The 12,864-nt window shown below is 45.3% G+C and overlaps 2 protein-coding genes across 2 annotated transcripts in view; both read left to right on the forward strand.

Moving 5' to 3' along the window:
* The first annotated feature begins 122 nt into the window (after positions 1 to 122).
* On the forward strand, positions 123 to 1,376 carry LOC106330602. Its single transcript, XM_013769043.1, has 2 exons — positions 123 to 514; positions 737 to 1,376. Exons 1-2 carry the CDS (start codon positions 123 to 125, stop codon positions 1,374 to 1,376), a joined length of 1,032 nt encoding a protein of 343 aa, XP_013624497.1.
* Positions 1,377 to 9,548: 8,172 nt separating this feature from the next.
* The window catches only part of LOC106330603, a 9,428-nt gene continuing 6,112 nt past the window's right edge, over positions 9,549 to 12,864 (forward strand). Inside the window, exon 1 of the mRNA XM_013769044.1 lies at positions 9,549 to 9,723. Within this exon, the coding sequence (XP_013624498.1) occupies positions 9,549 to 9,723 (175 nt within the window). The remainder of the gene's footprint in view (positions 9,724 to 12,864) is intronic.

Here is a 12,864-nt window from a genome sequence, read left to right on the forward strand (position 1 = left end):
TTGCACTTTTTGTAACTTTGGCTGGATTGCCCGTTAACCCATCTTGTAGCGCTCCTGAACCTTGGTAGACGGTCGGGCCGTCGGGCATGTTCTTGTTTGATTGTTGGCCGGTGGTTCGACCTATGCCTAGAACGGTTTGGGGGTGTTACAGCTACCCTCTTCCCAATATCGACCACCTCGTCGAGTCCACAGCCGGGAACGAGATGCTCACGTTCATGGATGCGTTCTCCGGATACAACCAGATCATGATGCATCCTGGCGACCGCGAGAAAACGGCCTTTATCACAGATAGGGGAACCTACTGTTATAAGGTTATGCCATTTGGCCTAAAGAACGCGGGAGCGACTTACCAACGACTTGTGAATCGGATGTTCGCGGATAAGCTAGGCGACACCATGGAAGTATACATTGATGACATGTTTGTCAAGTCGCTACACGCCGCCGATCACCTCTACCATCTACGAGATTGCTTTGAGACTCTCAACAAGTACAGCATGAAACTAAACCCAGCAAAGTGCACATTCGGAGTTTCCTCAGGAGAATTCTTTGGTTACATTGTAACACAATGAGGAATCGAAGCCAACCCGAAGCAGATCTCGGCGGTCCTAGACCTCCCAAGTCCAAAAAATAGCAGAGAAGTCCAACGGCTCACGGGCCGGATTGCTGCACTCAATCTATTCATCTCTCGATCTACTGACAAGTGTCTACCATTCTACGACCTCTTATGCGGGAACAGGAAGTTCATCTGGGACGAGAAGTGCGAAGAAGCATTTACTCAACTCAAACAATATCTAACTACGCCGCATGTACTCGCCAAGCCGGACGTCGGGGATGTCTTATCTCTTTACGTCGCGGTGTCCCCTGCAGCAGTCAGTAGCGTTCTCATAAAGGAAGACCGCGGCGAGGAAAAACCGATCTTCTACACAAGCAGGCGTATGACAGGACCGGAAACGCGATACCCGACACTAGAGAAGATGGCCCTGCCCGTCGCAGAAGCAGCACGAAAGCTCCGCCCGTACTTCCAGTCACATTCAGTGGAGGTACTAACCGACCAGCGTCTCCGAACAATACTGCAGAACACAAACAGGTCGGGAAGACTAACAAAATGGGCTATAGAACTCGGTGAGCTTGACATCACTTACAAGAACCGTTCGGCGGCAAAGTCCCAAGTCCTCGCGGATTTCTTAGTTGAGTTGGCTCCAGAACTGGAACAAGACCTCGCACTCCCAAACCCAAACTGGACCCTTCATGTCGACGGGTCATCAACCAACAAAGGTTCAGGGGCCGGAGTCCAATTGCAATCCCCAACCGGCGAGTTGATCAGACAGTCTTTTAGTTTCGGTTTCCTAGCATCGAACAACGAGGCTGAGTACTAATCTTTAATCGCTGGACTCCGCTTAGCAAAAGCTGTCAAGCCTAAACGCCTAAGCGCCTAATGCAACTCGCAGTTAGTCGCCAGCCAATTCAGCGGCGACTACGATGTCCGTAACAATCGAATGGACGCCTACCTCAAGCTAGTCCAGGGCTTAGCAGCAGAGTTCAAATTCATCGAACTCACCAAAGTTCCCAGAGGAGAGAACGTCTGCGCCGATGCTCTCGCGGCCCTTGGTAGCAAGCTCCGCGACCAGGTTAAACGAACCATCCCCATACACCGCATTGAGAAGCCAAGTATCGAAAGCGCACCCGACCAAACGGTCATCGTGGCCCCGGTCACCGACCATGGGACTGGTCACGAGGCCACCGTACCGTATACCGAAGGGTTCGACCCCGACTGGAGAACAGAATTCATCGATTACCTCAGCAACGGAAAACTCCCAGCCGAGAAATGGGCAGCACGCCGACTAAAAACTCACAGTGCCCATTACGTCTTCTTAGATGACGAACTCCATCGATGGACCGCGAGAAAAGTACTCCTCAAATGCATCTCCTCAAATGCATTCACGGCGACGAAACCGTGAGAGTTATGGCCGAAACGCACGAAGGCGCTGGAGGCAATCATTCAGGCGGTCGAGCCTTGGCAATCAAAAAGCCTGGGTTTCTTCTGGCCAACAATGAACGTAGACTGCGAGTCCTATGCCAGGCGTTGCGACAAATACCAACGACACGCACCAAGTAACCACTGTCCGACTGAAATGTTGTGCACAACAACAGCGCCATATCCATTCATGCGATGGGAGATGGATATCATAGGCCCGCTTCCCAGTTCTCGACAACGACGTTTCGTTCTAGTCCTCACCGACTACTTCACAAAGTGGATCGAGGCTGAAGCCTTCGCTCAAGTAACGGACAAAGAAGTCTGCAGTTTCGTTTGGAAGAACATCATATGCCGCCACGACCTGCCTTACGAAATTGTTGCTGATAACGGATCGTAGTTCATGTCAGGCAACTTCAAGGAATTCTGCAGCAAGTGGAACATCCGATTAAGCCCGTCCACCCCCCGCTACCCGTAAGGAAACGGTCAGGCGGAATTCTTCAACAAACTTATCATTGACGGCATCAAGAAATGCCTAGACCTGAAGAAGGGACACTGGGCCGATGAACTCGACGGAGTCCTGTGGAGTCACCGCACGACACCAAGGGGAGCGACCAAATCAACTCCTTTCGCCCTTGCATACGGTGTCGAGGCTATGGCCCCCGCAGAGGTCAACGTTACAAGCCTCTGACGCTCGAAGATGCCCCAGTACATTGAGCTCAACAAAGACATGCTTCTTGACGCCCTCGACGAGATCGAAGAACGAAGGGACCAAGCTTTGCTCCGGATCCAAAACTATCAGCACCAAATAGAGAGCTACTATAACAAAAAGGTCCGGGCCAGACCGCTCGAACTCGTCGACCTCGTCTTGCGCAAAGTGTTCGAAAACACTAAGGAAATCAACGCCGACAAGCTTGGGGCCAGGTGGGAAGGACCTTACAAGATCGTCAAAGTCGTCAAACTAGGCGTCTACCGACTTGAATATCGCGCAGAGAAGAAGTGCCTCGAGCAGGGAACTCAATGCATTTACGCTGTTTCTACTCATAGGAAAAGACGAATCTAAAAAAAAAAAAAAAAAAAACAAAACAAAAAACCGAGTAGATGCACCTCCAAGTAGATGCACCTCCAAGTAGATGCACCTCCGCGACCGAGTATATGCGCCTCAAACAGCCACTTTTACTCGGGTAAAACAAACTATGAATGGCTTGATCCTCACCCGACGTAGGCAGCCTTAACCGGTCCAGCTGTAGTAACACCAAAGTCAAAACTTTGTCCTGGTCCTAATCGACCAACGAATGATCGACGAACCCTGCCCATCATAGGACAGCCGTCTCATCAAGTGACTCCCGTATTGCCAACAGGCAGTACACGGATATTCACATATTCAGCTATGTCCTGATCAGACGCTTAGCTGAAGGACCCAATGGTCGCAAGTCACCTATGCTCCTAGCGCATTGACCGACCAAAAAAGAGTGAAATCTAAACCTTTTTTCGACTAACGAGTAAAGGATTGGCCACCCAAAAACTCGATTGTCACTGAAAAAACGAATAAAGAACCTTTCTCTCTTAACTCCACCATTCGGTCCCTCGTCTTTCAGAATCGAATAACGTCCTTAGATGTTATCTCAACTAAAACACGACAAGGAACCATAATACGTGCACAACCCGACAAAACAGGATTGACCAAAATCCTTTAGCGGGTTGTTTCGTTATCAATTTGTAAATTAAGGATCAAGGACCTATCGTTTCTAAGCAAACACGCTACAAAAACTTTCAGGCGAATTGAGATTTAATTAAGACATTGCAAATAGAGATAAAAAAAAGAGCAACTTGCCGATAAGGTGAAAATATGTTTAGTCATACAACAAAAGGGTCCACAGGACCACAGAACGTTTCCACATAAAACACAAAAGGAAGCTAAATGATACAACAACAACAGAGGATCAGGCGACAAAACTTTGGACGTTCCCATCCCCGGTCAGTACGCTCAAAACGGGAGGATCCTGGGTGTCTTCAGCCACGGGAACAGTCGGGCCCTCTACATTGGTAGGGACAAGAGCGAGGTGACCCGCATTAGAGGGCGGGACGCTCGAGGCGCTCCCTTTCTCGATCTCGCTTATTGCCTCCTCCTCGTTTGGTTTCGGCGACGGCGTCTTCTCAACTCGATCGCCTTCCTCCTCCTCATCCTCTCGTCCCTCGGAAGAAGTATCCGAGACTAGAACATGGTCTTCGGGACCCACGTCCTCAGTTCCTTCTTCCCGGGCCAAGATATTATCTTTCTCAGGGTTATCTTTCTCGGGGCCCCCCTCCCCCGAAGCCGCAGTCTGTTCTGTGGGGGCCGACGTGACGTCTACTGCTGGCTCTCCAGACTGATCCTCGACGACCTCGCGTGAAGTAAGAAGCTGAGAAGTCGTTTCCGACCCAATCAGATCCACATTCGACCCATACGGGTCAAACGACGTCCTGAACCTTTCATCGACAAAGCGAGAAGGGAGAAGAAGCGGAGAAAGAGAAAGATCACTGTTAGATAGTGGATTGACACGATGGTTAGCGGCTTCAGCCTCATGTAGCTTCTCCTGCTCGGAAAAAACGTCTATCATCTCTGGCGGGATCGCCATCCCGCTATCCTTTATTATCTCGAGGCATTTCCTCGTTCTCGAGGCTTGCCCGTATTAGTTCTTTGCCTTCCCTTAGGCGTCGATATGATCAAGGAGAGGCAGAGCCTGAAGGATTCGCCTTATCGGTCATAGCAGCCTGAACCCATTCCTTTTCGCGAGTAACCTCTAGGCTTCGCGAATCCTTCAGGCGCTGCCTCTCCTTGATCAACTTTTCCACCACAGCATCCCTCTCTTCACGAAGCTCGGCCTTCTCCTTCTCGAAAGCTGCAGTGGCCCGCTCTAGGCGAGCTTTTTCTCGGGCAAGTTTTTTTCTTTGAAGCTCTGTCAGACTTGAGCTTACCTTCAAGCTCTTCGAATTTTGCTCTAAGGATCTCTTTCTCTTCAGCAGCTTTGTCGTTGGCTTTCTTGTGCTCAGCCCTCACTCTCTTGATCGCTTTTAACCTTGCCTGAGCAAGTTTCTCCGAAGCCCCCAATTGAACCATAGTCTGCTTCAGGGTGCTGTCGTACTTCTCGACAAGGAAGTTCATGCTGGTGTCGCTCTGCAGAACAACAAGATAGAATTATTTAAAGTAATTCGAATTACTTATTCGAAAAAAGGAGAAGGATAAAAGGAGAGCACATTACCCGTTTTCTCGTGAAGGCGGCATCAATGTACTCGTCCTTGAAATAAAGGTCTCCTATCGGCGGCAGCTCCCTCGTCCCACCACGAATCTGGCGCATCAGCTCCGCGCACTGAAGAGGGTTAAAAATTAAAGGGGTCTTCTCGTCGTAAGCAAACTGCACACGATTGGGAAACTCGATCCCCCCTCTCTTCGCAAGAGAACCTTCAGACCGAGCACCTCTTCTCGTAAATGAATAAGGAGCAGACCTCTCGCTCGCAGCGGACTCGCTCCTAGAATCGCTTGCTGAAACCTTTCTTCTCTTCTCTAAAGGAGTTTCGGGAGAAAGACTACCTCTCCCGGCGACATCAACAGGAGTAAACCCATCAACAGATGGTCGCGGCTCCGTCTCGGCGGACTTCTTCTTCGCTTTCTTTTTAGGGCGATCCTCAGACACCGCCTCGACCGAGTCCGCCTCAACAAGGCCTTCTGCAGCGTCTTCTCGCCCTTCCGCCGGCGCCTCATCTTGATCGTCAGAGGAGATAGTCCCTTCCCGAGGCCTCTTCTTCCCTTCTTTCTTCTTCTTCGTCTTTGAGCCCGTAGAAGCATCATCGAGAGAAACAGCCTCTCCGAGAGGAGCATTCGCGTCGAGAGTCTCGTTAGTGACTTTTCTTTTCGACTTCTTGCTTTTCATCTTCTTTTTGGGGCTCGAAGCAGAAGGCTCTGCATCAACGCCCTCATCAACTAAGCTTGAGGCCCTTTCCTTAGAAGCCCCGACGTCTTCAGATCTGGACGACTCCAACGCACCAGCAGAAGGCGACTTCTTCGAAAGCAACTGCAGCTTCTCTTTTAGCAGAACACTCAAATCCGGAACTCCTTCCATCTCTCTAGCTTTGTTTAGGAGTTTCTTCTGTTTCCGAGTAAACAGAGAAAGGTGCGACTTACGAGGACCAAAAACACAAAGAAGCCTCGACTCCCAATCAACTGCAAAGAAATACCGAAATGTAGGTTCAACGCGGGTCATCGACAAATCATGACAACTAGACTTAAAGGGGATCCCCGCGACAAGCTTACCTCTGGCAATTCTAGCATGTTGATGACATATCCACTCTCGACTGAGATCCGCCCAACGAAGGTGGCTGTGTGTTGCAATTGCCTGAGCACTCTCAAAGAACTTCTCCGGGTATGCGATCGTATTCGGGTGGCGAACTGCAAATACAAAGAGAAAACGGTTAGAATCAACGAGTAGAACACAACTCCAACAGATAATTTCTACCAAGTTCTTTATTCCACAGAACGCGGTAGTCGTCCCCGGGTGGCTCTTCGAAAGCATGCTCGTCAGACTTGACATAGAAGTACGCGCGCTGCTAATCTTGCGTCTTGTTCGGATGCCCAGTCAAGACATTGTTATTTGCGCGCATCTTCACCGAGAAAATCCCGTTCGGCTCAGCCTTCGTGAAAGTCAGCTCCTCAAACATCCTCACACTCATCGAGATATCTATCTCCGCCGCCATAACCATCAACATGACAGCTATGCGCAATGACCCATTCAGCAGTTGAGAGATCGCGATATCTTGACGAAACGCGTACGATGTCACCAACCGAGGGATTAGAAACCAAAGCTTCGTATGATCCCCAAAGTAGGACTCATACACGCATTGATAACCAACTGGAGGCGACCAAGGCCGTTGATCCGGAGAGGGGATGATGTACGTAACACCGGCGCCACCGCTCTGCCTAAGCAAATCCTTCACAGTCTTGTGAGAGGAACAAGAACCAAATACATTACCGCATGACTGCCCTTCAGCTCGCGGGTCACGTAACGAATCAGGCGGAAGCGGAGAAAGCTCCTCAAAGATCCCACCGGGATGATATACCATAGGACGACAATCTATCTGATCGAAGGGAACCCTCCGACGAGCTCGTCTCAAAGGCCTCGGAACCTGGCTCAACGCTTCAGAACGATCGCGCTCTGAATTTATCGAGCCACCACTTCAATCCTCTCCGATTTCGTTTCCACTATTCCCGCTACTCGCACCACCATCATCGCTGGTTTCGACGCGACCAGCGGCTTCCTCGCGAATTTGTCTATGGGCATCAGCGACTAAAAGACGCTGAGATAGGCTCATGTTTTCCGTATCTCACATAGCGTCACGATGGATCACGTCAAACTCATCCAGCGGACTACCATTCACTGTCACATCTCTAGTCGGACTCGGAGAATTAGCGATGTCCTTTCCCTTCTCCTCGCGCGATAGTCGACTCTTCGGAGGCATACTTCCTGATTCTGGGGACGGCTAGACCGGCCAATCAAAGCGCTAACTCACCAAAAATGTATCTAGAGAGAGAAATAAAAGTAGAGAGAAGGGAGAGAAAGTTGGATACCTGAGTCTGCAGAGGAGAATGACGAAAGCGAAGGAAAGTGGCCTATTTATAGCAAAGATGGAGGCACACTTTCCAAATGCAATCATTAGGTCTAGAAAGGCCTAAATGGGCCTCGAGGGCTGCCTACATGCCCAAGAACCTACTCACGACGGTTCGGTTTCTCGCCCAAACCGGTTTCCGGTTAGCAGCCAAAACAAAATCAATCTCCGGTTTACACGTAGACCGGGTTTCACCATTAGATAGTTCGCGAGTAACCTCTTGGCCGACTAAAACGCGTCCTCTGTCATGAAAACGATGAGAGTGGAGCGGGCGAACTTCGACAAAACTTAAACTTTACTCAAGCGACTAAACGCGTCTAACGGTGATCAGGAAGATGCACCTCCGCGGTCACTTTGAGTAGAAACGACATGCGACTAAACATGTTTAACGTCAACTAGGAGGGCCGAGTAAAATGTGTTCTCAACCAAGGATTGAAACTTACGAAAGGAAGACCTCTGCGATCTTTCTACTCAGTCGACTAATGATGGTGCGTCTCTCGCGCTAGAACTTGTTATCCAAACAAACCTCACCCACAAATTCACTGAGACCGTTGCGCTGCTCACAAGTGAACTGGGGGGGGGGACTTATTGTAGGAGATGGATTACATCCCGGCTCGGCGAGTAGAGTCATCGGCTCGGCTTTAGAGTGCTTTTTAGCCAACGGCGAAGTCGACAAAAAGCACTCGGCTCGGAGGAGTTCCCCGAAGGCCCATGTACTCAGCCTCCTCGAGTTAAGGCCCAAAAGAAGATTCAGATTAGGGCATACGAGGACATAAAGCCTATAAAAGGGAAGGAGGCAGCAACGAAAAGGGGATCGACACTTTACACACACACACTGAGCGGCTAGATCTAGGGTTTTAGTCTCTCTTTATCTCTCACCGTTTTGTACCTTCCCGGTTAGCTCCCTGAGCACTGGTTTGTCTCCTTAACTCTTTGTCACTCTTGTAACCCCTTGGTCAGATCTAATAAAACGTCTTTATTCATCCCACATTCCGAGTACTTTCAACCTAGTCGACTGAATCCCGTACAAACACTATGGTGATCGATCTACGTTGGAACCGACGATCTTCCCTCTTCGTAGCACATGTACCAATGCATGGTAATCAGTTCTTCATCTTTTTCTTGATAAGTGACTAACGATGTGTCTGTTGGGTTTAAACGTGTTTTGGGTTTAGTGAATGCCTTTGTAACTTGTAAACCTTTAATGGTCTTTTAAACATTAAGAAAATGTTTGGCCGACCAAAAGAAAACAAATTCCTCTACCGTATCATAGTCAAAGCTTCTCCAAAGCTCCGTCAGTATTCACCAGTAGCTGATCACGTTCAATACTTGACCTGGCTTCTCCTTAAGAAACTCTAATGCTTCAATATATTATTAATATTAAGAACATGGACAAGAAATTATAAAAACTGAATGACGAACTGTGTGCAAGAGGCGTGAAGGTTGATATCAGGTGTCTGAGGTTGACTTGGGCGCTAGTGGGGTTTCCTTTTCCACCAAGGTGTTTTGAGAATAGAGTTTTACTGGAAAATTTGATTATCTTTTGAACATATCAAAAACAGAGATGTTCCAGAGGAAGTCACTAGTATTTTCCCACGGGTATTGTGTATATTCTGGCCAAACATTGTGAGAACACTGTCGCTAAAATTCAAGAAGATGCTAGGCAGTGGTTTGAAGTACATAAGCCTATCTTGGATGACCAGGAGAATCGGAAGAGAAGAGTCAATGGGAATTGTAATTGGTGTCCACCTGTTAGAGAGTTTCTCAAGTGTAATGTTGGTGTTTCCTGGTCAAGAGGGAAGGACATGGCTGGAAGGGCTTGGACTGTGAGGAACAATGTGGGAGAGAGTGATAATGCATAGAAGGAGAGCTTTTACTGGGGTTAACATCTATAATTGAAGCTAAGAATATTGCTCTGATCTGGACCATAGGGAGCATGATTTCCCACAGGTTGGCTAGAGTCGTTTTTGAAACTGAAGATGCAGAACTGTTTGCAGTGAAGAGACCGGGTGCATGGCCATCTTACCAAGATTATGATGTGGAGATTAAAACTGGGCTGAGTAATCTACCTGAGTGGGAATTAGAGGTGGTGTCAAGAAACTCTAATAAAAGTACTTTCCTGATCGCAAGAAGCGGCACCATGGATATGCGGCTGCAATCATATGTTGCACGGAGTGAACCCTTTTGGTTGAGTGGTTTGATTGCAGAGGAACGACGAACATGTTACGGGTTTCAATGTGGAGGGACGTTGCTATCCGGAGCTATATTCCTATTTTCTGGTTTGGTAGTGGTAGGGTGTGTGGGAAGGGGGTGAATGGGTTTAAGGCTCTGTTCACTTGTAATCGCCATTGTTTTGGATTTTTCATCTTGGGATGTTGCAGTTTTTTCACATCAAATATATGCATTTTCGGAGAAGAAAAACAGAAGCATGGAAGTCAATTGGGCTATCCATGTCCAAATAGGTTTATCCAAAATGTACAATTTCGTTTTGGGACAATGGTCTAAGCCTTAAAAAAATCACGTCCAAATAAGACTATAATCAAGTAGGATGTCCGCGGTGTCCAAAAAGTAAAAATTTACTCTTTGGGTATGATTTTACCGAAACGTAATTCTGCGGTTTAAATAAAAATTAATTTAACAGATTTGGAAAATCATTTTACGTTGGCGGAAAATTGTGTATATGATTTTGATGGAAACATAGTTAGCAATTTGACGGGAAATATGGTTTTGCGGTTTCGATGGGAAATTTTATTTTAAATTTTCAGTTGAAAATGTAATTTTGGTGTTTTGTCCGGAAAACATGATTTTTTTTTTGTTTCGACGGGAAACGAGATTTTACACAGAAAATAATTTTGCATTTTTGGTGGAAAAATGTGAATTTGCGGTGATTTTGCAGTTATGGTAGAAAAGCTTAATTTTACCATTTTGTCAGACAACATGATTTTGAGCTTTTGGTGGAAAACATGATTTTAAAGTTTTGATGGAAAAAAATTTATTTTAGGATTTGACAGGAAAATGTGATTTTGCGGATATGTGGAAAAATGTAAGTGTTGACTTGTCGGAAAATGTGATTTCGCGTATTTGACAAGAAAATGTGATTTTGTGGGTTTGATGTGAAAATATGATTTTTCATTTTTAGCAAAGAAATATGATTTAAAGATTTTGAGGAAAACGATGATTTCACAGATTTAACGGGAAAATGTGATTTTATGGTTTTAGCAAAAATCATGATTTTACGGTTTGAGAAAGAATAAAATCTTGTAATTTTAGCAATAAAATACAATTTTGGAGTTTTGTTGAAAAATAAGATTTGGAATAAATTGGGTTAAATGATTTTTCCAAATCAATTTGACATAAGTTTTAAAAAATTTGGGCTACCCAATCAATGAGTATGTGGTTCAACTTATTCAAACATATCTTTTTGGAGGACAAAATTGAATTTATCAATTTAAACATATGTCTAAATGAACATTTCCATAAATACTCTTTGATAATTTGGATACGTTTTATCAATGGACAGAACACCCATTTGACATTCGTAGACGAAAGCAAGAGGCAGTTTAAAAGAGCCAAAACATTGCTTTCATCTTTTTTAAAAATATTTTGTACTGAAAAACACAATGTATGGGATTTCAATGAAGATTGAGACAATTCCTATACTAGAACTTGAAAAAGTTTTATCTTAATGGTTGTTTCGAAACATTGAAATCCTCTTAACGAAGCCATGTAGACCTGTTATTGAATTATATGGTGCTTTATAAAATGTGAAATTAAAGGCCAAATGCTAAATGTAATTGGTAGAGATGGCGATGATAAAATATTTACTATAGCGCAAGTAGTAATGTAGAATAATCCTTTAGTTGTGGGTTTCATAACTTCCAAATATGATGTGGGATTTGAAGATGGAGCGGACATTACAATCATCTCATAGAGACACAAGGTGATTCTTAATTCTGCTAATTGCTTTTTTTTGTAACATCTGCAATCTGCTTTCTAAATGCTTTTACAATCTGTTTTCAGCGTCAGCGTTAACGTTTAGCGTCTTCGAAACGAACAACAATCTGCGGCTGCGGATGCATCTGAAGCTGCGTCTAAAAAACAAACTATAACCAAACGAACATAGCACCGCTGCAGACACAACCTTAGCCGCACCCGTAGCCGCATGAAGCTGCGTCTGCCAAACGAACATGGTTAATTTTAGTTATTGTCTACTTTCTGTGAAAAGGTTATGTAAATTATGTTGAGCTTCCTACAGCTAATCATCGAATGTGGGCTAGAAACAATTTGAAAAACTAGAAGAATATAAACAAAGACAGAATTTAAATATATATTTAGAAATTATCATGGAGTTAGACATCTATAATTTTATGGATAATTTAGAAGCACTAAGGTAGTCTATTGGACTAACAACATGGTTTTGGACCTCTCCGACCTTGTATTATGTTGAATGACAACCTAAGCAACTTGTAAGAGTCATTCACAAAAATGTTAAGGGAGTCAAGGAGGAAGCCCTTCTTCACATGTTAATAAGTAAAAATTTGACTAGATTTATGTGTTAAAAGAATATCTCATACTGTTTTAAAAGTTTTCATAGATTTTAATTAAAAAAACTCATTTATGCTTTTTATTTATTTATCACTTCTAAAAAGTTGGGAAATTAAATGTTTATTTTCTCAACTAAAACACAAAATTTGAGGACTTTGATGGTTGAGTATTCCAAGTTCCTATCCTAATTACTAATTAGACAACTCGTGATGGAAAAGTGGAATGTTACGTACGTGTCCATATTTCTTTACTTTTCTGCAGGTTTACCATTTTTTGCAAAAGAAAGTGTTCAAGCTCTTGAAGCCTACACATCACCAAACTATTCCACTCTTGTTCGGTTATTTTAAACTCTTTCTCTTGTTATTATCGTGGAAAAATTTTCCAAGAGAAAAGATTGAGAGAATGTCTAGAGAAGGAAGAGATAAGAAGAACAAATCTGAAGTGTAACGGCCCGATCCCCCGGCGTCCGACCGGAGTTATCGAAAGGGCGTTATGGACACGTGTCTACTCATTTAGACAACCATACGTGTCCCGTTACTGGTCCCAAGAGTCGACGGACGCATAACCTTCTTTGAAATACCGTCACACCCACATCCATATACTTGTACTTACAGTCCTGCGCACGGGGAAATGGAAAGGGAGGGATGAGCAACAAGTTACTCAGTGAAGTGACTCTAGACCAGCCTGCCCGCATGACACTCTATACT

This window comes from Brassica oleracea, chromosome C3 (assembly GCF_000695525.1).
Source record: "Brassica oleracea var. oleracea cultivar TO1000 chromosome C3, BOL, whole genome shotgun sequence".
NCBI lineage: Eukaryota > Viridiplantae > Streptophyta > Magnoliopsida > Brassicales > Brassicaceae > Brassica > Brassica oleracea.